This window comes from Rousettus aegyptiacus, unplaced genomic scaffold (genome assembly GCF_014176215.1).
Source record: "Rousettus aegyptiacus isolate mRouAeg1 unplaced genomic scaffold, mRouAeg1.p scaffold_m13_p_2, whole genome shotgun sequence".
Classification (NCBI taxonomy): domain Eukaryota; kingdom Metazoa; phylum Chordata; class Mammalia; order Chiroptera; family Pteropodidae; genus Rousettus; species Rousettus aegyptiacus.
The window spans coordinates 107,503,614-107,531,179 of NW_023416295.1; the positions used below are offsets into that span (position 1 = coordinate 107,503,614).

The 27,566-nt window shown below is 33.3% G+C and overlaps 1 protein-coding gene across 2 annotated transcripts in view; it reads right to left on the reverse strand.

Annotated features, from left to right (window-relative positions):
* The window catches only part of METTL25 (methyltransferase like 25), an 87,070-nt gene that overhangs the window by 14,371 nt on the left and 45,133 nt on the right, over positions 1-27,566 (reverse strand). The window contains exons 6-9 of one of the 2 annotated variants that reach the window (XM_036236382.1): positions 18,115-18,209; positions 14,400-14,429; positions 12,493-12,531; positions 9,642-9,715 (exon numbers count right to left, since the gene is read on the reverse strand). In XM_036236382.1, coding sequence (XP_036092275.1) covers positions 9,642-9,715; positions 12,493-12,531; positions 14,400-14,429; positions 18,115-18,209 — 238 coding nt within the window. The remainder of the gene's footprint in view (positions 1-9,641; positions 9,716-12,492; positions 12,532-14,399; positions 14,430-18,114; positions 18,210-27,566) is intronic. The other variant, XM_016143565.2, reaches the window with a different exon arrangement.

The following is a 27,566-nucleotide window of genomic DNA, read 5'->3' on the forward strand; positions in this document are numbered from 1 at the left end:
ATAACAGACATCTCTTATAAGTCACAGATTAACTGTGTGGCCAGAAAAAGATGTCATTTGATACTAACTTCCTACTCATCTTACAAATGTTTTTAAGGTGTTTTGCAGAAACAAAAACATCTAGTTAGACTGTAGGAGAAAAATGCATTAACACCAGGAGTAGATCGACTTATTAATCGAGCAGACAAAAGTACAGGCAAACTTAAGTATACAAATAAACAAATATAATTTAAAATATAGAGGGAATCACTGAGAGAGAACAGCTAATATTTTTTTCATGTTTACTATGTGCCAGAGACTCAAGTCTTTGCTGCATTTACTCATTTAATCCTTACAACAACCTCATGTGATAGGTCAATTATCTCCATTTTAAAGACAGTGAAACCAAAGCACAGAAGAGGTTAAATAAACTGTCCCAAGTTTGAATCCAGGAAGTCTGGCTTCAGAATCTGGGCTATTAGCTACTAGTGAATATTATCTCCAGCATAGTACTTCAATAGAATTCATACTTTATATTGTTAAACTACAGATGAAGAATGCCCATCTCTGTTACAGGCAAACAGAAGTAGGCAGATTTCGGAACATCCTATAAGAGTGTGTGTATATAATTCTTACAGAAAAACTATGCAGGCCCTCCACTGTACTCAAGGACAAGGAGTTCAGTGCTTTAGTGCAACTATGTGATACTAAATTCTAATAATTAAAAAAATTATATGAGGTGTAGACATGTGATAGGATGATATTTTTTTCTTTTCAAATCATTTATTGCTAGACTTACTACTTAAACTTATCAGTTAGGACCAGTCAGAAGTATTTGGCTTCTTTCCAAATGGCTCTCAATAAATGATGGTTGTTTTCCGTCATTGTGCTAGGGAGAGAATCATCCACAGTTTATAAGAAATTTTTCACAGTTTATAAAGGAGGATGGATGAACAAATGTTATAAGACTTGTGGCGAGTACATGATGGTGAGCAGAGAATAGCACAGAAGAGGGAGTGCTTCATAGAGGAGAAACTGCATTTCAAAACGTCCGTTTCCAACAATACTGTGGAGAGCAATATTACTAAATACTAAAATACTAAAATTAGGCTAACACATAACATTTAGAAATAGGTTACAACAATTTGTTTTTATTTTTATTTAACAACTTGTTTTTAAACTCTGCTCCTTAAGGACTCCAAAAAGGTACTTCAAAAGTTTACAATTTTCCATAAAATATGAAAGCATAATTGTGTAAAAAATAAGTCCTTTCCAAAAATTTGTTGAATTTATTTGACTCTTTTGTACAATCGTACTTGAAAACAGAGTGCTACAGCTAAGAGTCTGAAAAAAAAATAGAAACAGTTTTATTACCTTCTTAGGTATGAGAGAAGAGGGAAGTTACCAATGATTTCATTTTGGTTTTAAAAAATATATATTTTATTAAAAAAAGAATGCCAGTTTAAGTATTACCAAAGCAACACATGATTAAGTATAATAAATCAGACTTTTAGAACTTTTGGAGGTCAAAGGTTACTTTTGCAGGACATGGCACCAATCTCTAAAGTCTGGGTGTCTTCAAATCATCTTTCTTAATAATATCTGCAAATAGAGGTTATGATGCAGAATGTAATCTGCTCTTGTGCAGATGCAAGAAAAGGAGAATATTTCATTCATCGGCCTTTAGAAGGACCTACAGTTTTAAGAATAAATACTAAAATTCTGTTAATGAAGAAACCAAAGAAAAAAGAGGCAGGCCCAAGGAGAATCTTAAAACTTACTATATGGAAAGTGAAAGGGCAGAATATGGGGCAATTCCATTTTTAATTTTTAATAAGTGCCAATTCCATTTCTCTCATTATATAACACCACAGATTTAGAGTCTGCCTTTGATAATTATGTATCACGACATTACAGATTCACTGTAATCTTAATTTACGATGAAGTATATGAAGATAAATAGCCTTCTGTCTGTTAATTAGTTAATATAATCAACATAATTAATATAATTGTTTTCTGACAGAAAATACCTAAGGTCAGGGTCTGGATGCCATCTCCTTCTGCCTCCTCTTATGTATTTTCAACTTTTCTTTATTCGATGAGTCTTTACTCTTATATAAAAATGCTCAAATTTGTCTGAAAAAAGCAAGTAAATACTCCAAAACTAAACCTCCCTCAAATCTCATACCCTAAAACTAACTAGTATATTGTGGATGTCACATGCTCAAAGGATAGAGAATTGAATCTTACATGAATTCAATAATATGCATTTGGTATATCATTAAAAATATTGTAAAATCTTTTATATATGCATTTATATTGTATACAGGCAACATTTTACACGTTTCAATTACTGCAATGGCTTATAATATCGAAAACCATGCACACAGTAGTTTGTAGGAAAGGTAAGCAATTTTAAAGGGTAAATTTTACTCATTAGATGATGAGTCCCTTAGTTATATGGCAAAGAAAGCACAAACATTGTGATAAACAATGCGTGACCATTGCTGTGATAAGACTAATGCACTACTTCCAAACACTGTTTATTTTTCTCCTGAGAAAGAGTAACAGTACTGTTTCTATAGTACCATTAGGAGTCAAAAGATCTAAATTCCACCTTCTGCGAACAAATCACCTCTCGGAGCCCCAGTTTCATCAATGAGAAAATGGAGGTGAAATGGAGAGATGTAAATGTTATAATTCATGTGGAAGATAATAGTAAAATTAAAATGCTACAGAAATGTTAAGTAAGGTAGTATTTTGGTAATATCACTGTGTTGGTATTTTTTTAATTTAAGTATCTTGAGTTGTTAAAAGTTGCAGTGACCACTCACCATGGAACGTAATAGGCTAACTGTAATGATTTAAAAGTCTGATCTTCATATGGCTATGAAAGATCTGCAAAGACTTTCAAAAGAGTAAACAGTTGAAATTATTTTAAAGAAATCAGTTTCCAGATTCTCTACTTTCTTATATATCCTTTCCTAAAGCTTATCTGTCCATGTAGATGCCTGTAGTTTAGATAGTTTTACACAGCCTGTTTTCTGCTTTAGCTTGACAAAGGAAAGGCACACCTCTCACCCATATTACTATCCTGCGTTGCTATGTGTTAGGGCTCAGAAGATCCTCTGAAGCATCAGAGACAAAAAATCCTTTACTAAAGGCACTTATAAAGGGTACCCCATCCACCTCTTAGGAAATGCATTCCATTACGGTTTTATACTTTATGCTTAATAACGTAAAATAAAACCTTGTAATTTATGTTGTCTACATGTATAAGTTCTGTGTAACAATAAATCTGAAATAATTAAAAAATATAATTAGAGTCTTACTGGTATAGGAAATTTTGTTGTCAAGTGGATGTGATATAAAAAAGTAAAAGGAGAGCAAAGACCAGTCACCAAAGGGAAAGGATGCTGCACTGTGTTCCCAGTATGGAATAAAGCATGACTGAACTTACTGTATCTGACAGAAAATATTAAATTTTAGAAAATATTCATATTTCAGAAAAATCTTCCATAGTATTTTATAGTTGACTGTCAATATATGTGATGTTAAAGAAAATATCCACAAGAACTTTATTTTGTTGTCATTGCATTTGGAGTTGATAGAAAATTAATCATATAAATCACAAATGAGGTCTTAGGAGAAGTTAGAATAATTATTTTCAAGATTTTTCTGTGTTTTTTTAAGAGTGTGCCCCATAAAAGACTGAATGTTACAAATATTAACTAAATGTGTATATAGCTTTGAGAGAAGGTTGTATGAACAAATGAACACTGGTTTCAGTAAAGTTAAATAGATTTCTTTTAATAATAATAGCAATTACTCACTATATTCCAGGGATTGTTTTAAGCGCTTTATAGATATTAAATTATTTTTCAAAACATCTCTTTTTAGTATTTATTCACTTCAATTTACAAAAGGGAAAACCAAGGCCAAAAGATGTTAAGTAATGTGTGCAAGATGACAGTGTTACTACTACGCAGCAAGAACTGTAATTTAAAAACAGTCAGTACAGCTCTTGTGCTCTTAATTGTTACAGTCAGCTGTCTAGCACCAAACTATTAGTTGTCTTTAAAATATAAATGGGCAGTAGGAATCTTAAAGAGGGTGATTTTACATAAAGAATTTACTTAAGAAATTCTTCTCTCTCAAAGTATTCTTACAGAATCACTATTCCTCAGGACAACAATCTGGAGAACACTGTTATAGAATAATCAAAATCTGATTTATCCTCTTTCAAAACCACTTCTAAGATACTGTGGAGCCAGGTTATTGGTTCTATCAGTTTCAGTGAATAAAACAAGACAAACAAAACATCATTTTAGCTAGGGGATGAATAATTAAACAAATAATTAAAATATGTTGTATATTAGTAAAAAGAGTTGATGAAAAGCTAACGATAGAGGAGAGAAAGCAGATAAATGTTAGAGAAGAGTGATGGTGGTTGATGAATATCACAGACATAATAATTCTGAGTAAAGAACTAAAGAGAATGAGCTAGCCATGTGGATATCTGGTGGGGTGCATTCCAGGCAGAGGATATGTCACATGCAAAGGCCCTGAGGTAGAAGTGTTTCTGGCATTTTTAAGGAATAGGAAAAAATCACTATAGACATAAATGGAAAAATAGTAGAAATGAAATCAGAGCGATAACAAGGAGCCACATTATGTAAGCTTTTGTGGGTCATAGTAAAAGTAATTAGCTTGATTTCAAAGTGAATGAGAAACCATGGGAAGATTGTAAGCAAAATCTTACTCAAGAATATTAAAAGGATGATCATGGCTATGGTGTAGAGAATAGAATATAAGGGCAAAGTAGAGGAAGACTAATTAGGAGGCTATTACAATAATCTCCATGAGAGATGATGGTGACTTGAATGAGGTTGGTGGCCTTAAGGTTGGTAGAAAGTGTAGAATTTTAGATATTTGATGGTAGAGACTATGAAATTGCTGAAAAACTGGATCTAGGCAATCTGAGAAAGAGAGGGGTCAAGGATACCTCCAGGACTTCTAGCCTGAGCAACTGGAAGAACAGTACTGTAATTTACTGAACTATAGATTTAGAATTCATCAACCTATAGGTGGTATTTAAAGCCATGAGACACCATGAGATTACTTAGGTAGTAGGTATAGATAGAAAAGAGCATTCCGACAATTTACAAGTTTGAAAGAGGAAGAGGAATGAGCAAAATAAACTGAAAAAAGAGAAAGAGAAGTAGGTGATTATCTTGTGAGGGGCTTTCCCTAGAATGAGAGTGAAAAGGGTTTTAGTGAAGAATGGTCAAGTTCTGTGAAATAGTGACGGCAGGCCGAGTAAGATAAGGATTGAGAACTGACCATGGGATTCAACAACATGGGGTCATTAGTGCCACTGAAGAGGGTGATTTGATGGAATGATGGAAGTAAAATCTGATTGGAATTCAAGAGAAAATGGGAGAGAAATTGGCAGCACTTTCAAGGAGTTTTCTGGTAAAGGAAAGAACAGATATAGATTAGAAGTTAGAGGAAAACTGGGGTCAAAAGAGTATTTTTAGAATCTTTGCTCTTAACCACTATATCATTTTATTTAATAAGAATGAATCCTGGCCATTGGAGCTCACTAAGTGGTAAAAGAATAGAACCAAACGACTAATTGTACTATTAAGTTAAACAAGAATAGTGAATCACAGATTAAATACTACGGGAGAAGAGGGTGAGAAAGGGAAAAGAATGCTTAGGATTTCAACTGCCAGAGGTCATGGGAGGAAAGGGTAGCAGAAATGAAGAGAATATTCCAGGTAGATAAAGGTGCTCCAAGGAAGCATATAAGGTACAAAATGAATTTTATGGGAAATGATGATTAATCCAGTGTACCAGGACAGTGTGCACGGAGAATCACTTGGGGTGCAGAAGAGGAAGCATGGGATGATGAATTAGCCTAGAAAGGACATTAGTGACAGATTAGAGATCACCTTGAATGGCATAATAAGAATATTTTAGTTTTTGAGTAAGAAGACGAGAAATTGTCAAACATTTTGATGTTAGAAAAGTGACAGACTGTTACTGAAAGATAAATGATGGGATCTGAAGAACAGATGAAAAGGGGCCCTCTGTCAGAATCGAGCATGGCCAGCATGCTAAAAAGGAATTACTATTCTTTCTTTTAATAAAAGTGAATACACTAGATCTGATTAAAATTCTACTCAAGTGAATCCTACACCACCCACATTCTTTTCTAAAAATACAATTGCAAGAACAGTTTACTTGTAGAACTTTCCAAAGACGCAACATTAGTACGGAAATTTTAGAAAAAGGTGAAATAGATGTAAACTAAATCAATGAATATGAGTACATGCAGGATAGAAAGAACCAAAATTCAGTTTCTCTGTCATTACAAAATATTTATAAAACTATTTATTTCATGTCTTTTATATGCTAGTAGATACTGAAAGACTTAAAAAACCTAAACATAAAATTTTGCTAAAAATAGTGATCACTTAAGGGAGCTCCAAACATTTTCAAACTACTGTATTTAAAAGATACAGACTTGCTCATTTGAATTTGACTACACAATATAGATTAAATAATTAGCTTTAATCTTGTGAGATAGTTTTCATGATCTGGTTTTTCACTTTCCTATTTGATTATAGCAGAATGAAAATAAAAATTAAACTAAGTAGCCATCAGAAAATTATATATTAATATTTTTGTATGTGTTAGGCACAATAATGCTCTATCAAAAATGTCCACATTCTAAGTTTTAGAACCTATGAATATATTATGTTACATGGAAATGAGGAATTAAGGTTTCAGATGAAGTTAAATTTTCTAGTCTGATCTTGAAATAAAGAGAGCATCTGGATTATATAGATCAACCCATCATAACCTCAAGCACCCTTTAAAGTGAAAAGGGAGGCAGAAGAAGTCAGAGTCAGAGAAAGATTTGAAGAAACTACACTGTTGCCTATGAAGATAGAGGAAGGAGCCAAGAGCCAAAATATGTAGGCTACTTCTAGATGATGTCAAAGGCAAGAAAATTGATTACCCATTTTCCTCCAGAAAATATGCAGCCCCACTGACACCTGATTTTAGCCCAGAGAAATCTAGTTTGGACTCATGATCTCCAGAATGCTGGATAATAAATTTGCATTTTAAGCCACTAAGTTTGTAGGAATGTTATAACAGCAAAGGAAACTAACACATTGTATAATTATATAAATAGCTACTGTCCTAGCACTATTGAATGACTGCAGCTGCTCTGCAGGCAGCTAGAGGAAGCAGTAACTAAAATACTTTAATCACAGCTTGAGATGATTCCAAGTGGGGCTTTAGTCCATTGTAGGACTGTTTTATTTCTAGTTCACCCTCACTCATGCAGCATAAATCTCCAGGGACCTATCTTAAAGTATGAGTGGTTTACCTGGTCTACAGAATCCTCATCCTAGGCAGACCATGAACTCTTTTGTCTCACTGTACTGTTATTCTGCTGAAAGCTGTGCATACCCTCTCTGCACACTCTGTCAACTGGAAGTTAGCTGCTAATTCAAGATGCCTCTGGGGGAAAAATACAGTCCTAAAAGTTGGGCTTATTTCTTTTGGCTTCCATCTTCTTCTAGATATTGCCCTATAATTTTTAACTTCCTTGATAGGTCTCTGATGTTCTCAAACCAATTAAAAACAAATTTAATGCACACCCACACGTACATGCACACATCTCTAGTGTTTTTAGCTTTTCTCAGAAGGAGGGTTGGTCCTAATTATCTAGTCTGCTGCTATTTAATGTGGGTTTCTACCATTCTCTTTGGTTTTTGCACATGTCATTCTAACTAGAATATGAAATAGTCCTATGTGGACACTATATCCTTATGCATCCAGAAACTAATAGTTTGCGTGTCACACAAAAAAACAACTGCTAGGTAAAAAAAAAAATAACATGTGCAAGTCTTGGAAACTAATGAGAATGTGTGGTTTGACAATGGGAAAAGAAAAGACTCAAATATGATTTTAAGATTTCTAAAGCTTGACAATGGTCATACCATTCCCAGAAATGATAAAAGTCAAGAGGGGGGAAAAAAAGAGGAACGGATTTGGTTGGAAGTTGACTTTGATTTTTGTATGTGGCCGAATCTGATCTATTTGTGAGGTAGTTAAGTGAAACTGTTCAGATGAAAATGAGAAATGTGGATGTGAACTTCTAAGAAGAGGCGGGAGCCGGATACATGATTCCAGTTATTTGCTAAGTGAAAGAAGAAATATAAAGAAACATGAGCTAACTATAAAACATTAGAGAATGCCTAGACATACTTAAAGGATGAATAAGAAGAAAAACCCTTAAAGAAAATAGGTAAGTGTTCAGAGTAGAAAAAAGAAACTTAGAGGAATGCAGCTTAATGGAAGATAATGAGGAAGAGAATTTGGAGAAAAAACAAAGGTGGGTGAAAGGTCATTGAAGCTCTAGAATGAAAGAAGTCTTATAACAAATATCATCTATCTTCTGAGTAGTAAAGAAAGTCAGGAATGTGGAGGACGGTAGAGATCTGAATTTTTAACTAAGAAAAAAAGGTTTAGGAAAGAATGTAAATGATTTTAAGTAGTCATTAAGAGAACAATAAACAAATTTATGAACAGATTTGAGGTCTTAAAAGAAGGCAGGTAGTCAATAGTTGAGTGAACATGATTTGCATAATTCTGTAACTTTTTTTCAACAAGGTTAGTAACTTGAGGTAGGCTCAAGATAAAGAGCTAGTTTTTAGGAAAATGAGAATTTCACTCACAGACAATTTGAAGATTGGTAAATATATGGAAAAGAGAATGAATACTGGGATACAGATTTAGGAGTCATCTACATTGAAATGGCCATTGAAACCAATATATTGTATGTTATAAATCAGATATTTGCATGTTATAAATCCTTTCAGTAAAAAATTGACCTTCTCTTACAAAGAAATAACAGATAATATAAAATAGCTTCTATCTCTGTTAATATGTGTGCATTATTTTTTGAAAACCTGAAAATTATCCCATTTTAACTTGAAGAATAATCCTATTATAACCAGATGGCTACCAAATCCTAAAATTGTAATTAGAAAGAAGACATTCACAAAACTTGCCAGGATTGCAAATGTATGCGAATACAGGAGTTACTGAACCAACATTATGGAAAAATCTCCTAACCCTTGCCTCTCTGTATAAGCAAGGCATTATCTGGGGAAAACAGAAACAAAACAAAACATATGCAGAGCTACTAATAAGCTAGTAGAGACCCAAATGGCCAAAATGATTGTTGATGATCAATATCTGTTCTAGTTGGTTAAGTGGTCAGGTTGTACTCGTTGTGAAACATTTTAAATATGACTCCTGCTCATATGATAATACTATATTCATCCAATTACTTATATATATAACATTTCAATACTTTTAAAATTCTAAAGTACATTTTACATGTATTACTTTATCAGTACGACCTTTCAGGACAAAAAGGAATCATTAGAGCCCCCATTTTAATAATGATTAAGCTAAGACACAATTGCTGCATACTTCTTTGTTACTTACTAACATACTCAAATTCAAAGCTGCTCCTTCTACCAATGAAGTAACCCTGAATAAATTTACCTGAAGACTAAAAACCATTTTACTTACAAAACAGCATAGTTCTTATTAAAATAAAATCCTCATACCATTTGGTGATGCCATAACAATCTTTAATAATATCCTGAAGGACGGCACGATAGAAGAGTGATTCAGTTGGCAGCTGAAAAAAATGTAGACATATATAAGCACAAGAAACAAATAAATTAACAGAAATCAAATCAGTACCAGAGAGTTGGGATCATAAATGAATGTTAGAAACCTGACTTTGTCGTGAAACATAAAAGACAAGTTTATAATTTTTTCATTCTCAGTTAAAATGTTACCCAGAAGCTAATTCCCACTGAGAAAGTAATTCTGCAAGAAAATAGAAGAAACTAGAAAAGAAATAGTGAATGCAGAAGAAAAGGCATGATCAAAGAAAAATGAGCTAACATCCCAAATGGAGTACTTATCAGTTAAAAAGGTAGACTTCTGTGACCAGCCAACTCAGCTCTGTATAAGAGAGCAGTAAGGTAGGATATGTGCAAAAGAGAAGAGAAGGTGGTTTTTTCCTAATGGTGGTGGAAAAGAGATAATATTATCTATGATTCACATCCAGAAAGAGAAGGTACTACCTTAAGTAAGGCCACACTAAAGCTATGTCTGAGGCTTAAAAGAACATAGCATTGGCTACTCTACAGTTGAAAAGAAGAGCCTTGAGATGGACATGGGATTAGAGACTGAAGTCTTGACAAGGCTTCATGTCTATGAAGGTGTATAGGTTTCCCAAAGGAAAGAAGGAATGAATGACTGAAGACAAGGGCTCCAATGAAGCATCATAGTTTCACAGAAGCAGAAGGTAAAAAATTACTGCACAGTTGACCTTTGAGCAACACTAGGGTTCAGGACACTGACATCACACAATTGAAAACCTGTGTATAATTTTTGAGTCCCCCAAAACTCAAGTTATCCCTTGGTAATCCAAGAAGGATTGGTTCCAGAATACCCCATGGATACCAAAATCTGAGGATGCTCAATTCTCCTATATAAAGTGGTATAGATTAATGTATATAGTCGACCCTCCATATCCACAGATAGAATAGTACAAGTATTAATGAAAAAAATCCGTGTATTAGTGGACCTATGCAGTTCAAATCTGTGTTATTCAAGAGTCAACTGTATATAAGAGCACTTTACGGTAATAATAGAAGAGGTACCCTTAAATCAAGGAACTACAAAAGTCACCAAACTCCATACACATCCTCAAATGCCTAATATTGGGAGTACAGAAAAATTAAACACAAAATAACATTAACAACAACCAGCCTCCACAGAAAGTTATTACTGGGGAAAAAAAAAAAAGAAAGAAAGAAAAAAAGAAAAATGAGCAAGAATGGAGGGAGAGCAATAATATTGAATGCTTTAGAGAATCAAAAGGTAAAAACTAAAAACTGTCCAATAATTGGTGAAGTTTTAAAGATAGAGTCCAGTGAGATGTATGTATCTACTGAGATCCGTTTGTAACTTTTATTCTCCTTCAGAGCCTCAAATTGTTATTTTCAGCTAGAATATGTTTAGATTCAGATAGAGTTTAGGGCAAAATAAATTTTGCTTATGTGCTCAGGTCCAAAATCTATTCTATTGTCTCTCTTCCCTAGCTAACGGCAAGTTTTTACACAGTGGGCCCCAGATGCTGAAACTACAAAGCACCACAAGTTGAGATTTGAGGGTCGATCTTTATCTTTTGGGTCTTTGCCTGATGGCAATACCTTCTTAAGTCAGTGAAGAATGTCTGTCTTGTAGAATCTTGATAGAGCACTTCGAAAGAATGTAAGTTATATCTTTTCTGGATGGTGGAAATAGTGAGGAGGGTGATTCTAACAGGAAATGGTGTTAGGAATACCATAGTCCCCAACTTGACTCCTAAAATAACTCACTGGAAGCAGACATATGCACCCACACTAAAATTCATAACCTTCAAAAGACACACTTTTTATATAAAGTCTCTTTCCAAATGTAACTCCTTGTTGAGACAAAAATCTCTGATTTCTAAACTTTCTTGAAACATTCTATATTCCACACAGTCATACTCCGAAGTATTTCATTCACAACTCCCCATTTCTGAATATATTTTCCATTTGACATTTTTTTCATATTAGGTAATTCATTTCTGTAGCACCAAAAATCTCTACTTTGCCATCTGTCCCTCACTTCCCCCGAAATCCCTTCAGTTCTCTCATAAAAATGTTGAAATTCCTTTTTATATATTAACACCTACTGTTATATTGTTCTGTTGAAGTTCAAGGCATTTTGGGAAATATACTACTGAATGAAGTGAAAAATTAGCATTATTATTATAAATGGTATACAAAGTTCTTAACTTTTTATTTGATAAGCTATAATAGATGGGAACTTTAATTTTATGTGACTTTTACATAAAACTCCTAAAATAGTTAAAGTTCTTTCCCGTGATTAAAAAAAAAAAAATTATACAGGATTGTGTCAAGAGAATGTAGAAACAAATGTATATTTATATTGTTATTAAAAACTGATTGTAGACAAACCACAAAAAAGACCAAGAAATGCATTTTAACAAGGGAACATAAAGGAATGCATAAATACAAACATGATAGACTAAATCATCGTTCCCAAGTTACCCTGCGAAAATAAGAGCTTTACAGCTATTTCCTACGAGAAAGAGTAGAGAGTAATGAAGTGCCTTCATATATGCATTCCTGGAATAACTAGGACTATCCATCCTGGTAAATATAAATGGGGGTTAGTGGGAAGAGAGTCAATGTCTCCAGTGGCCTGACTGTTCCAGGAATAAACTGGATGTGGCTCAGAGCTTACTTCCCTTCACAACTGATAAATCAACTTAACACTTTAATGCCTGTTAAATGAGAGGGAGCGGAAAGAACCCACCCTTAAAGTATATATAGTGAGCATGCACTTTACCGGTCTTGTGGAAGGGGCAGTAAACTGGAAGTCAGAACTCTGCAATTAATTAAGAGAAATGGAACGCACTATAAATTTTTGCTGTGAATCACGTTCTCATTAAGTTTGGTATAATACCCACTTAATAAGGTGGGCTGTAAACACGAGAAAGTACTTTGGAAATTGAAAAACACCATACGAAAGCACTGGGGCATTATGATGATAAAGGCTTCTTTTTTTCTCAGGCTTCTAGGAAACCACAAGGTTGATATGCAGTATAGAAGTTAAGGGTTTGGGCTCCAGAGTCAGAGATTCGAATCTCAGTGTATCCAAGTATCATTACTTAACTGTTTCCTCATGTATATCACAGGATAATAACAGTGCCTATCTCATTGTACAATGTATGTAGTATGTTTTAATTGATAAAGAAAACTTTGAACAGTACTTTGGTACCCTTTGTGTTAGATTTGGTTATTATTTTCATGATCATAATTATTAATTACCTATAATAGTAACAATAGTTGGCATCATGATGAGTACTTACCATGTATTAGACACTGTTTTAGGGATTTTACATTTTTTATTCATTTAATTCTCATAACTCTATGAGAATATATTTTAGATATTATTATTTTATTCCTATTATTATTATTATTATTCCCATTATACAGATAAAACAATTAAGCTGCAGAGAAATTATGACATGTGTCCAAGCTCACTAAACCAGTAACTGATGAAGACAATAAACAAACCAGTAGTTTGAGAGTAAAGCCCATGTACTTAAACAATATGCTCTAATGACTTTAAAAAATCAATTATTATCAATTTTTAGACAGCGACATTTAAAAACAAAGCTCTTAGAGACAGACAGAGACTCATGGTCATGGACAGTAAACTAGTGGTTACCATAGAGAAGGAGGTAGGGGGAAGAGTAAGTAAAAGGGGTCACATATGTGGTGACAGAAAGAAATCTAACTATGGGTGATGAACACACAATGCTATATATATATATATAAATTATATATAAATATGTGTATGTGTGTGTGTGTGTGTGTATGTATATGCCTTACTGTTGAACTGTACACCTGAAACTTACTGGATTTCGTTAACCAATGTCACCATAATAAAAAAGAAATAGAGCAAGAAAGCAAGAAAGAAAGCAAATAAAAAAGAAAAACAAAACAAAGCTCTTAGTACTGTATCTGGCCCAGAGTAAACACTCAGTAAATGATACTTGTTGCTATTATTATTTTAAAATTATGATTTTAAAAATTTATATAGACTCGAAGAGAAGCAAAAGAGGATTCTAAAATCTAAGTCCAACAAGAAAAATCTTGTGAAAAGTTTAAAAAGAATTCTTAAAAAATTTCTAAAAATTCCTAAGATGTTTCATACATCTTAAGGTAGAGGATAAAGTAATTATATGGATATTTGGGGGATACATTTAACTTCTGTTTCTATGTACAAACCTATTTGGCTCTTGTAACTAATGACCAATCAAGTCAATAAAGAAAAAAGTCAAAAACAACGAACTGAAATATGTTTTAGATTATTGTTAAACAATAAATTGAATACTGTATCTTGGTTATCTGGGCTTAAACTAGGCCCATAAAAAGCCTGAGAATTGGCAACAGCATTCTTTAGAAATATTTATAGACTGTTCAGTATAATACAAAGAAATAAGACATTAGTTCAAGAGTATAATGTGGAAGTTTTCTTGAAAGTTCAATTTACTTTTTCGGAAAGTTCACTTCTGTTTTAAAGTAAACTTATAGAAAAGTATAAATCTGAATATGAAGAGGTGACAAGAAGAGGTGATATTTATTAAAATCCATCAGGTTTTAAGTTCATCAACAGGTCAGGTATGAAGAGTACTTATAAGAAAACATCATGTCACTATCTGAGTGAGAGTAAACACTTTTACTTACCCCTTGGCCAACTGTAACCCGCTCCAATGCCTTTAAAAAAAAAAAAAAGACAAAGACTGCTGATATATTTAGTCTTATCATCTAAGACTTATAAACACACCATATAAGGGCTTGTAAATGTGACATTTAAAAAGATTGATTAAGTGATAACATCTGAGTTTATACACGAAGAAGTGTTAATATCATTAAGGAATGTTAACTGGTATACTTGTATAATTTAGGGCTGATTTATAATGTATGTGTGTCACATACACAAACACACACCCTAACTGTATACACTCATTGAATTTTAGAAAGTATTAGAAAACAGGAAAGAAATAAAATGACACATTCTTGGCTCACTCTTAGTGTAGCTAAAACAATCAAATAAATCCAAAGCTATAGTTATGCATATACTACTTTTAAGCTTTTTTCTTCCACTTTTTATAAGTATATAATATCATCTTTTATTACACAAAAATGAACAAATTACAGATGAAAGCTTAGTTTAGAAAAGTATGTATATTTTTGGTCTGCATGGTCTGTAAATTCAAATCAAATCACATATGATCAAGTGCCAGGTAGAAGAGAAAATAATACACATTTTTGCAATTTTATATGTAGCTGATTTTACATTTACATTTACTTAAGAGCCAAAACATTTTTACAAAAATATTTCCTAATATTTCTAATGAATACTCTTAATCTAATATATAAAAGATATATATGACAGATTTGTCATAATTTAAATATGGAATATAGCCTTCTGAAACTATTTTTTTAGACACCATTTCAAGGCTCACTCAGTTTTATATCTAAATTAGATTAGACATAATCTAATACTTTAACTGACATTTTATTTTAAAATTTTTAAATTAAAAAATATTCAAACGTAAAGTAGTGAAACCTAATGGATCTGCATATACTTCCTACTCAAATTTAAAATACCCATATTTGCTTCAGACTTCTGTTTTCATAAATGCAACTTTTTAGACATAGCTGAATCATGTACTTTTAAAATTGAAGGATAACTTAGAAAAAATCTTGTGTAAATGCAGTTTTTGCAGATGCACAAGGTCACTGACAAGGTGAAGTAACTTGCCTCAAGTTACATACATAGCTAGCCAGCAGTTAGGCAGGAATGTAAACCTGTTCTTTCAACTCTGATTTACTTCTCATGCTTCACATCATGTAAATTCAATGGAAGAAGAGTTCACTGTATGAAAATTTGTTTCATATAAATTATTTTAGAAAATACATAATTTTCCCATTGACTTGAAGGATACCTTCACTGAACATCCAGAGCTGGAGTGTTACGAATACAGGAGACAGTTATTATATAATTTTTATATTAAAGATCAATAGGCCCAGAATGAGTTTATTACTGAAAAAAACAATGAGTTTTCATTAATAGTCTTGTACTAATTTCAGATTAGATTTTTGTTATGGTTTTTGCTAAGAGGTTGAACTACATAAAGAATCAAACGAGTTCTTAATAATAAATTATTATTTATTAGTTTTAAAAAATAAATTATTTAGTGTCAATAAAAATATATAACACACAGGGCTACTTTTGGTATGTGTTGCTGATGCGTTTATTTTAGAAATACAAATGATAACTTTAATTACATAATAAAATATAGATAGGTGATAAGAATTTTCTTAAAATATTAATATTCCTCTTGGCCAGTAAATAAGGATAATGAAGAAAATATACCAAGTGTTCATTTCATTGTAACCTAAAATATTTTGCAGTTTTGTCTGGCTTAAAGTATGCTGACTTACCAGAGGGTAGAAGGTTGGGGAGGAGGTAGTGGGTAAAGGGGATCAAATATATTGTAGCTGAAGGAAACTGGACTTTGGGTGGTAAACACACAATAGAATATACAGATGTCAAATTATAATGTACACCTGAAAATTATATAATTGTATTAACCCATGTTACCCCAATAAATTAATCAAAAAATAAATAAATAAATAAAAATAAACTAAAAAAAAAGTATGGTGAAAAGATTGCATTAATCTAACTAAAATTTTATTTCTGGATAGTAATATCTGAAAACATCATCCGAAAGGTACCTTTAAAAACAAAACAAAATAGAAAACCCCATAAGCTTTTAATATTTGTGGAATAGATTGATTATGAAGCAAAAGGCAATAAAACAAGCTGGATGTAAAAAATGTTCTTTATACTTTCCAAGATTATTCTAGCAAAAAATTTTAAAAAATTAAAAAATTAAAAAATAAAGGAAGTCAAGGTGGACAGGAACTAGGACGATGGGATGGAACTAAGCAGAAGGGCATTCCATGGAAAGCGGACATTGGTCAGAGAAAGTTCTTAAGTGTAGCATGGTCTACAAATTCTATAGTTTGGAATTCATTTTTCAAAAACTCTTTCAGGTTATTTAGTATTTATTTTTATAGCACACATTCTTGTTCAATGGATATAGTATATTTTTTAATCTCTCTTTGGGATATTTAGTTATTTTATTTTATTATTTTATTTTATATTTATTTTTTATCTTATTTTAATTTTGATAGTCTCCATTTCCTCCAATTTGATTTTTTTCTATCTGTTTATCTGGTCTGTATTCTTTCATGTTAGACTCTCTTACACATCTAGTGATTCTTGACTGTCTGTTGATAATTAAAATTGGGATATCACAAACTTAATTAGAAACATTGTGGTCATAAGTGCAGACTATTAATTGTGGGCCTCTCAATAAAGGTGAAGATCTGTCCTATTTCACTGTTAAATCTCTGATGCAAGTATTTTTAGGTCTTTCTTCTTAGGCTAATCAGACTCCCTATAAAGGACTATTTCAATTTCTTGCCTCTAGTTAGTATATGGCTGGCTTGCTAGCATTCCAGGAACCGAGTTATTCCAAGAATGAGCTGTCATTCTAACATGACCTTGGACAAGTATCATTTACAGATATAATGAAAGAACAAGATAAATTAGCAGAAAAGTATTTTAGAAGCATTTATTAAAGAAATTACTATTTGAACACAAACAGATTTCTAAGACAATTCTAGGATATATGACCTAGAACACTAATACACTGTTTTTTATATTGTTATATTACTGGCATAGAAATAATGGCCCTATAACATTAATTTATCTTGGGGTTGGCCATTAAACATGTAATTTAATCAATTATATTTTAAATTTCTAATGACAAAAAAATACACTATTTAACTTGCATCTGTTCTTGTGTAAACCGGTACAGCACCAAGAACAGAGATGACCATGTTCTAGGTCTAAGAACACTAGAAAAATCAGGCACAATAAAGATTTTATTTAACTAGATAATTATTTCATATTCCAGGTAGCTTAATAATGTATTTCCCATTTTATAAGAAATTAGGAGATCAAATGACCTGCTATAAACAAACACAAACACACCACTGAGATAAACTAATTCTGTGTTTAAGACTTGGTAGCTGAAACATTTTATATGATAGCAGAAGTAATTATATGTAAAAAATTAAGTATTATAATGCAGAATTATAGTATAACTATAAATCATAGTATAACTATAAATTGTTACCACATTACATGTGGAGTGGATAATACTGGAAGGGCAAAGTCATTTTTTTCTCATAATTTGCAGTGCGCAAAAACATTAATGATGATGCTCTACAAAATTTGGCATTTAATGCATAGTACTGGCCAAAAATAACAAATTCTAAGACATCTGGATGAAGCTTTTCGTTGAGAAAAATATAATCATACCAAACATGCTGACATTCTGGCATTACGACCACAACACCATCTCTCTTCCTTTAAATAGTGGCACATTGGAAATCCCCACTTTTTTTGAATACATTCTGCAGACGGGAGAAAATATGGATTATTTAAATAAAAATTTTCCTCTTTCAGTTAAAGTAAATAATCTATAAGAAAGCATATCAGTCATTGAGAGAGTCAGACAGTAGTTCAACGTGGAAGTGGTAATGTTTTACAGTTCATTCCAGCCTGTTAATTGAAAGCACATTAATGTTATGAAAATAGTATTTTCTCTACAACAGCTGTTTTATGTTTAAGCTTCAACAATTTGAAACCAACCAATTTCCAAAAATTATTTCTCTAAGATTTAGCAAAAGCAATTTAAAATCGAAATGGTTTTCATGTTCAATGTAACTACAGCAGTTAAGTAAAGATACTGAACATTTATTGCTGACTTGACTTTCTAAAAAAATTATTTATCAAATATGACATATAGCAGTTTATTATAGAACAATATTAATTCATTCCTAACAATGTTGAAGCATTTTTTGTTCTAGCCATTATATTCACTTTTCAAAAAAAGAACAGTTATATAGGCTCTTCTTTTTTTATTGTATTAAGAGGCTATAATATACTCAACTGTGGTTCCATTTGGCTCAATTGCATTTTTGATTCAAGAAAACAATAAAACCAATTGCTTAATCAAACATATGTGCTGCCCAGTTAACACAGAGTTACATATGCAACTTGCTGATGTTTAAATCCGTATGTAAAAAGATAAATTACAGAGTTTTTAAAAAGGAAAAAAAAAACAATTTCTATTTTAAACGAAAGCCAGGAAAATAAGAGCTTAAATTTTATCAAATGGTAACAATTAAAAGAGAGCTGCAATAAATAAAAAATTTCTATTAGGTTAAAAAGTGAAATAAAACTAAAAGCTTGAAAACAAGAAATCTCAATACTGAGCTAAATTTCACAAAATAAACTTTTGTGCTATGAAGAATCAGATGAATTTTGATTAAAATAGAGAAAGTTTAAATCTCATGCAGACCATAAGCCTATGGAAATGGTTTCTTTCAGGTATTAAGACTTATAATAGACCCTACTGATGATAATCAGATGGAAGATATGAACTTTCTCCCAAGAATAAATAATAATACTATCACTATTTATACTGCATTTAATATTGTTAGCACTATTATAAGTGCTTTAACTGGTCCTCATAGCAATTCTATGAAGTGGGTGCACCATTATTCTCACGTTTCAGATAGGGAAACTGAGCACAGGGAGGTTAGTTAAGTAGATTGCCTAAGCTGCAAAGCTAGCAAATGGCACAGCCGGAATTTAAACCCAGAGGCTGTGCTCTTAACCACCAAGTTATATAAACAATTTCACTTACAGTTGCATAGGACTCATGGTGCCCTTGAAGCCTACCCAGGTCCTAGGGACCCTGGACTACCTCCTCTGTCTATTTCCAAGATGACTTGAAACAGCTTGAGTTTTATTGAAGGATTCACAATTTAAATAAGAAATAATTAAAGCTAAATGAATGGGTTACTGTAAGTAGTTTATTTTTCTTATAACTAAAAAGAGAAATACCTAGATCTTACTGTAAAAGGTAAAGGGCTACAGAGATGAGTTGTGCTACTTTATTCATAGTATTTAAGAAAACTGCTAACCAATATCCTCCTCTCCATTCATTCTGTCCTTGTTCCATTTAGTAACATAGCATTCAATTATTAGCTGGTTATTCACCTGTTCATATTACAGGCTACAATTCTCCAACTCCCACGCAGCCACTAGGATAGCTACGAGACTAAGTTTTGGCAAAAAGGATATGTACAGAACTGACATGTGCAAATTATAAGTCATATGCTCAAAGGAAGGGTGTATTCTCTTTCCCCTACAATTTCCATGCTCCTTCACCTCTCCTCTGTCTGGAATGTGGCCATGCAAGCCACCTAAGACCATGTAAACAACAGCAGCAGAGGGTGGAGCAACAATAGAAGGATTCTGCATTAGCTACCTCTGGATTGAAAGAGAAATCTCCTTCTGTCACTCTTACTTTGAGTCTGAATCTATTTTGCATCTAAATCTTTAACTTAATTTAATGTTTCTCGAACTTTTTAAATTAAACATTCTCAAAATATGGCAAAACTTGCCCATCAAACTAGAATATACAAATGATGATTCTGTTGAGGCAAAACCCAGGGGATGCAGGAAGCAGTATCTCAGGAACACCCATAAAGCATCCAAGGTACACTAATTGAACAGTTCTGTCCTAATTAACAAAAAAGTCTTTGAGGATGTGATATTTGAGCAGAGATTTAAATTAGATAATGAAGCAAGCCATGAGAATATTAGGGGAAAATTTAATAATAATAATAATAATAATAATAATAATAATAATAACCCAAGAAACAGAGCTTCCAACAGGATATAATCTCCAAAAAACATAATATCAAAATATCTTACAATTTAAAATAATGAGCTAGTAATTTCCCAGCCAAATACCTATGAAACAAACTTATAACACTGGAAAAGAAAAGATGAAAGTCATTTTATTGCGGAAATATAAAAAGAATTCCACATAACGAACAAATAATGAATTTGTAAAGAAGGGTATAATTAGTGCACCATCACTGCTCTGTAATTTACCTTACGCTGCCAAGAAAAAAAGCATCTCTATTTGCCTGAGAAAAAGGTATGGAGATCCTCCCCCAGCAAAATCTAAACAAAACTTTGACTGAAAAAAAAACTTACTACTTAACATCAGATTGAAAGTGCAACAGTAATTCTGGAAAATGCATTATGTTGAAAGAGGCATATCATTCCCAGGGGAAAAGAAATCTAATATAAGAAACCTATATCCAAGTTACTCCCAAATTTGTGACCCACAGAAACCGAGAAAAAAAAAATTTGTGGCTATAAGCCATTTAGTTTTGGGGTGAATGCTCAAATAGCAATGTGGAGGCTAATTACCCCATACAAGGAATATGAGACAGAAAAATCCACTGTTTGAGGTGTATGGGAAGTGTGCTTTCCAAGGAAAGAACTACACTTTGATTAGACAAGAAAATAAAGGAACTTTCAGAGAAGTGGCTGCAGATATAAGTAATTTTGATAAAGACTGAATTCCAGAGGATTTTGGAACTGAAGACAGTTGGAAAACCAGTCAGAACCAAGGACACATAGAAATACATTTGATTAGTCCAAAAATCAGGAATGAGCTGTAAGGTCTGGGGTTCTGGTGTGGGCTGACATGAAGGGGATCAAAGGCATGATGAAATTAGTCCTATCAGTCCTTAGAGAGATGATAGTGAAACTGTGAGTGCTGTGGTATGGGGAAGAGAGGAGTGGAAGATTTCCAGGGGAACAAAGAATTCTGGGCTTCCCAAAATTGATTTCTAGCAATAAAGGGAAGATGCAGGTAGAGATACATAAGACTTTTGGGATTCCTCTTGATTTCAGATGATATAGGAAAGAAGCCAGCCAAGGAACAGTCACAAAGTGACCACATAGGGCTGTCATTGGAGATGTGGAGGCCAGTCAAAGATAGTCTTCCTTCAACTATGTTCCCTAACTTGTACTGATGCAAGTGATGAGGTGGGAGAAGGTTCTGGTCTTCCTGAGAGCTCATAAAGCTACTCCTTACCAGCAGAAGGCTGATAGGAGGGTACTCTTAATCTGTGTATAAGAGAAGTCCTTCTTCAAACCTACATAACAGTGTGAAAGACAGCAGAAGGGTGGTCTTGGATGCCAACGGCTCTAAATTCTTAGCAAAAACACCTAGGAACTTAAAGATCCTAAGGCAGTTTTAGGAACTGCCAGACTTGATTCAGAGCTACATGAAACCACATTCAAGACTCACTCCCCTAAACATCCTAAGGCTGTACAATTTCACCTTGAAGTTTTCTGAATCTGCACCATAGTTTCCTCTGTGGTTGAGGTTATGGTGGCCTCACAGCTCTGCTCATTTTCTATAGAATAAGTGCAAACAACTGATAAAGAGGTAAGATATCCTCTAAGTCAAATGAAGCCTTTCAAGTACATGGTCAATATTTTCTTTGGAATCTGTTTCTTCTGCTTCATCCTGACTTCAGAGAAGAATGAGGCTCCCTTCTACGTCCTTAATCAAAGTCAGAGCTCACTGTTTCTATTGTTATGTACCAGTCTCCTATTAAACTGTATGCCTACACTCGTATTTAAACCTAATCAAACTGGGCATTAACTGCCCTTATCAGTGAATCAAGTTGCTTTCTCCTAGGATCACTTTTATGCTATCTTTAAATGATAATTTTAGAAGAGATCAATCTCTTGTTTTTATCTTTCTATCTCATTTTTTAGTCTTCTTTGCTGGCTTTAGAAACACATTAATCCCCTAAGAACAGGAATTCCACTAGTTCTTCCTTCTTGTGTTAATAATACTATTACCCATTTAGCTAAACAAGTTTGAACTTCAGAACCCTCTTCTATTATTCTCTCCGTTAATCCCCAAGTTCTTATATACAAATCCTCTTAATTATACCTCTTATTTAATTTTCAATCTTCATTAGCTCTTGATTAAGTAAATGCAATGTCTACTAATTCTTTTTCCCTTTCTTTCGGTCTTCTTGTCCATCTTTGTATTAAGAGTAACATTATCATTCTAAAATACAAATATCTAAAAACATCACTCCAACAGATCTGGTTTCCCTCACCACTAGCATCTACCAGACCAAATCCAACAGGTATTTTTCTGACTCATTGACGATTTTCAGGAGCTTCTGACACTTCCTCCTGAAAACATTATTTTTGTCTGGTTTCCATAATACCATTTTCTCTTAATTGTGAGCTAATGCTCTTCATATCCCTTTGATGGTTTGCTATTTTCAATCTGTCTAATAAATGTTCCTAAAGCTAAATCCTCCCACTCCCCAATTTTCCTTTTATACCTTTTTTGAACAAAGGCTCATAAAACTCAAATGTCTTTTGTTGGTAAACAAATGTATGAAGTGACTAGGTAGAATATGATAAGTATTAAACAATTTTGTGGTAAACAAATATCACATTTGCATGGTCTTAATGCTTTTTAAAGTATAATTTGGGCATAATAAGACTGGCTAAATTGTCCAGTATTAGTCCATGAAAACTCACTGTAAGTGAGAGCCAATTTGCAACCCTTGTTCTAACCGTATTCTTTCCCTAGGCAGTCTTATCTATACTTCAACATATACTGATAATTCTTGTATTAGTTTCCTACGGCTGCTGTAACAAATTACCATACTGTGTGGCTTAAAACAACAAAAATGTATCCTCTCACCAGTTCTGGAGGCTAGAAGTTTGAAATCAAGTTAGCGGCTGGGCCACACTCCCTCTGGAGGCTCTAGGGAAGAACCCTTCCTTTCCTCTCTAGCTTTTGGCGGTTTGCTGGCAATCCTTGGATTGTAGTTGCATCACTCATTTCTGCCTCTGGCTTCACATTGCTGTCTTCCCTCTGTGTCTCTTTCTGTCCTTTCTTTATAAAGACACTAGTCATTAGATTTAGCATCCACCCAAATCCAATGTGACCTTATCTTAACTAGTTATATCTTCGAATAACTTATTTCCATATAAGGTCCCATTCTGAGGTCTGAGTGGACCTGACTTTTTGGGAGTATTCAACCTACTACAATTCCTAAGTTATATCTACAACCTTTTCTTTAAGATCTAGTTCTGTATCAATAACAGCTTAACTACCATCTTCAAATGAATATTTCATGGACACCTTCAAATAAATGTCCAAAGTCTAAAGAACTGAATGACAAAAAATTAGAGATCTCAAACTCCTATTTCAACGCTGGTACCAACATTTATTTATTTTACCCAAGTCAAAAAATTCAAATCTTGGACACTTCCTCATCCATAGCTTGTTTTAGAAATTCCTGTTTATCTCTTAAACATTCCTCAAATCCATACATATTTTCTACTTTCACCATCCCAAACTACCTGGATACTGTGAAGGCCTCTCAAGGATGCAGAGTGATCTCTTAAACCTCATCGGTTCATTTTACTGCTTCTCAGATCTTTCCCCTTTTAAGACTAAGGCCCTGTTCCTTAACATGATTGACAAACTCCTACGTGATCTGCTTGTGCCTGCCTCTCCAGCTTCATTACACATTTCTCTGTTTGAGATTTTTGTGCCACTTTCTGTTCTTTAAACTGGCAAAATACTTTTCTATTTTAGAGCTGTGGGATTTTGTGCCCCTGACTATCACCCCTCCAATTAGTTTAATTAACTTCTACTCATCAGTCACTTGACTAATCTCTTTCCTTACATCCTACATCCAATCTTCTAAGAAATTCTTAAAAATATCTACAATGCAATCACTTACTTCCTTCACTGCTATCATTCTAGTTAGAGACACCTTCATTTAGATTCCTGCAACAGCCTCCTAAATGGTCTGCCTTCTGCTCTTGCTCCTCTGGATGCTGATTTATACGGGCTATATCAATTGGTTCCTATACCATGCGGCTGCTGACTGGAGACAAAGAAAAGACTGTTGTTAGAATATCTATATTCCTGGCTACCCACCTGAGAGGTAGCCTCCTAATGAGCAAAGGTCACCACTCAAGCCAGCCGACCCTTTAGTCATTCTCCTTTAAGGTTCCAATTACTTCTTCCTTCCCTTATCCCTTTGAACAAAGGAGTGGTAAGCCTGCAATTTCTACACTATCCTCCACGATTCCCCTTCATCCAAATCTTTGTAAATAGTCCCTTTGTAAAAACAAAACAAAACAAAAACAAAAAACCTCACTTCAAATTATCCTAATTAATGTGTATCACCTGATTACTGTTAACTCCTTGACTGATTCCCATTTCACATAGAGTAAACGACTTATAATGTCCTACACAGCTCTACATGATTGGTACCCTCCACCCAAAGCTATTACCTCTCTGATCTCCTCTCCTGCTATTTTCCCTCGCCTTCATTCTGGCTTCTTGCTATTCCTCAAATATACCAGATGGTTCCTCTTGTGTAGAATGACTTTCCCCAGCTGTCCATGTGGTAACTCAATTACCTTTTTCAAGTTTTTGCTGAAATTTCACCTTTTAATGAGGCTTCCCCTGACTCCCTGTTTAATTTACTTAAGTCATTTATTGTTTATTGTCTGTCCACTTCTCCACACACACACTTACCCTGATCTCCACTAGAACAGAATGTAAGCTCCTGTACATAAGGATTTCTGTTTCTTTTTTTCACTGATGTATCTCAAGCTCAATATATATTTGTTGAATGAATGAATGAATTTCTACTATTACAGAAAAAAATGATAGGAAATGATGATATAGATGAAATAGATGATAACGGGTATAGATGTTTATAAAACAAGTAGCTTAATATCATGAACTACCTGCAAAGTGAACTAGCCAAACTTATATCCAGTACAATCAAGGTAATTTCATATTTAATTTTTAACTTTCTCCCCCCCTCCCTGCCCCTTTTTCTTCACTAGCATTGCTACGTTGTTAGCCCATTCATTAGCATTGCTTTGTGGAAGCATTGATTAATGTGTGTTTTTATTATTTTAACTGGCTACCTTAATTAACAGCTTTGTGTCATCTTGGGAAAGTTACTTTGTCTGTACCTCAGTTTCCTTATCTGCAGAAGAAAACCACAGCAACTGTTTTGAATATTAAAATAGTGTAGTACATAATAAGCTCTTGAAAAATGGTATAATGTCTATGATTCTAAAAACTTAATTAACATTGACTTCTACTTTTGCACTACCCAGTTATTTCTCTATGTGTTTTACATTACCTAGCACTCAGGAGGATACAAGCAAATATTTATTCAGTGCATAAAGTATGACTGAACTAATTCAATTTGATTCTGGCCTCTCTTTAAAAAAATTTGAAGACAACGAAAAGAATCAATCTTGGTCATGATTTTATTTGACCAGATCATAAACTTCACACTATTAAAATTTTCTGTTAGGACTTCCTTCTCTTTTGGTTTGGTAATAGGTTCTTCAAAGTCCTTTTTCACCAACCACTCTTCAAATGTTAGTATACTCATTGTTACATTATGGCAAGTTTTCTGCTTCAACTCAAGTTCTTTTTTGGGCAATTACATCTACTTCTTCAAATTTAATTTCCACACATCTCGTTTCAACTTCTTTCTTGATTTCTAGGTAAGAATTATAAACTGTTTGCTGAACATTTCTAAAATTAAAAATATGCAAAACCAAACTCACTTCCTAAAAAGTCCACAAATCTGATCTCACCCCAATAATGATATGTCATTAATAATCAACCAAGCTAAAACCTTGCCACTATTTTTAGCCCTATTTGCCAACCCCTATCCATTTCTTCACCACTGGTCACCATGTGAGTTGGTTTTATCCCTGAAAAGTTTCAGTAAATTATTTCTTCCTACAGTTCATATCAAATGTATCCCTGCTTTGGACTTTGATAGGTACTTCCTAACTAGTCTCCCTGTCTCTGATCTAGCTCCATGCTAAATTTATCTTCTATAATGTCAAAACAATACAACTTTTCAGAGATGTAGATGAAAGTATGCAACTCTTTTGCATTAAACACACAAAATATTTTTATGGAATGAAGCACATTTTGCCTCCCACTGAATAATATTCTGAAACTTCAGCACACCTCATTCATGATTCTCACAATCTGGTGCTCACTGTTTTGTTTCTGGTTTTGGTTTTTTCTCCCAGCTATATTTTATTTTTAAAACAAATTCACTTATTTTTTTTTATTCTTATTATTTTTCATGTTTTCATATCATCCTCACTCCCACCTTGCTCTCTGCCATATATCCATGTGGACTTGCCTGACTCAGAACATACCACACAGTTCCTGCCTCTATGCCTCTTTTCCAGAAAATTCTTAAATGTCATTCCCGATTTCATTCATCTTTCTAAATGAAGGCCAAAGGTAACTTTTTAAAGAAAACTTTCTTTCATCCCTTAGTTATGAAAAATTACTCCCTCTTCTAGTATTAATAGCATTTTATTTATACATCCATCATTCATTACTTCTTTCATTCTTTTTTTACAATAATGCATTTTCATAGTTGATTAAGATCTATGGGCTATGAATATATCACTCCCAGATATGCATGAAAGTTCTATGTAATTCCTTCTTAGTTCCTCACTATATCACAAGCTCCATTAGGGAATAGAGTGTCTCTCTTATACCTTCAGGTGCCTAATACAGAACTTTCTTACACTGAATCAACAGAATTATAAAGATAAACCAAGATTATCTACATGTCCTCATTCTACTCTGGAAAACATATGCTTTTTGAATTTCTTTAGACCTAAATGAAATCTGACATAATTTTGTTTAGGAGAAATGAGCATTTTGCCTTCAGAGACATGAGACATAAAGTTTTGTCACCTAAATCAATAATCTCAACTTACATTATATCTTCATATATAGAGGATTTTATAATATCTTATTTAAAACCACAAAA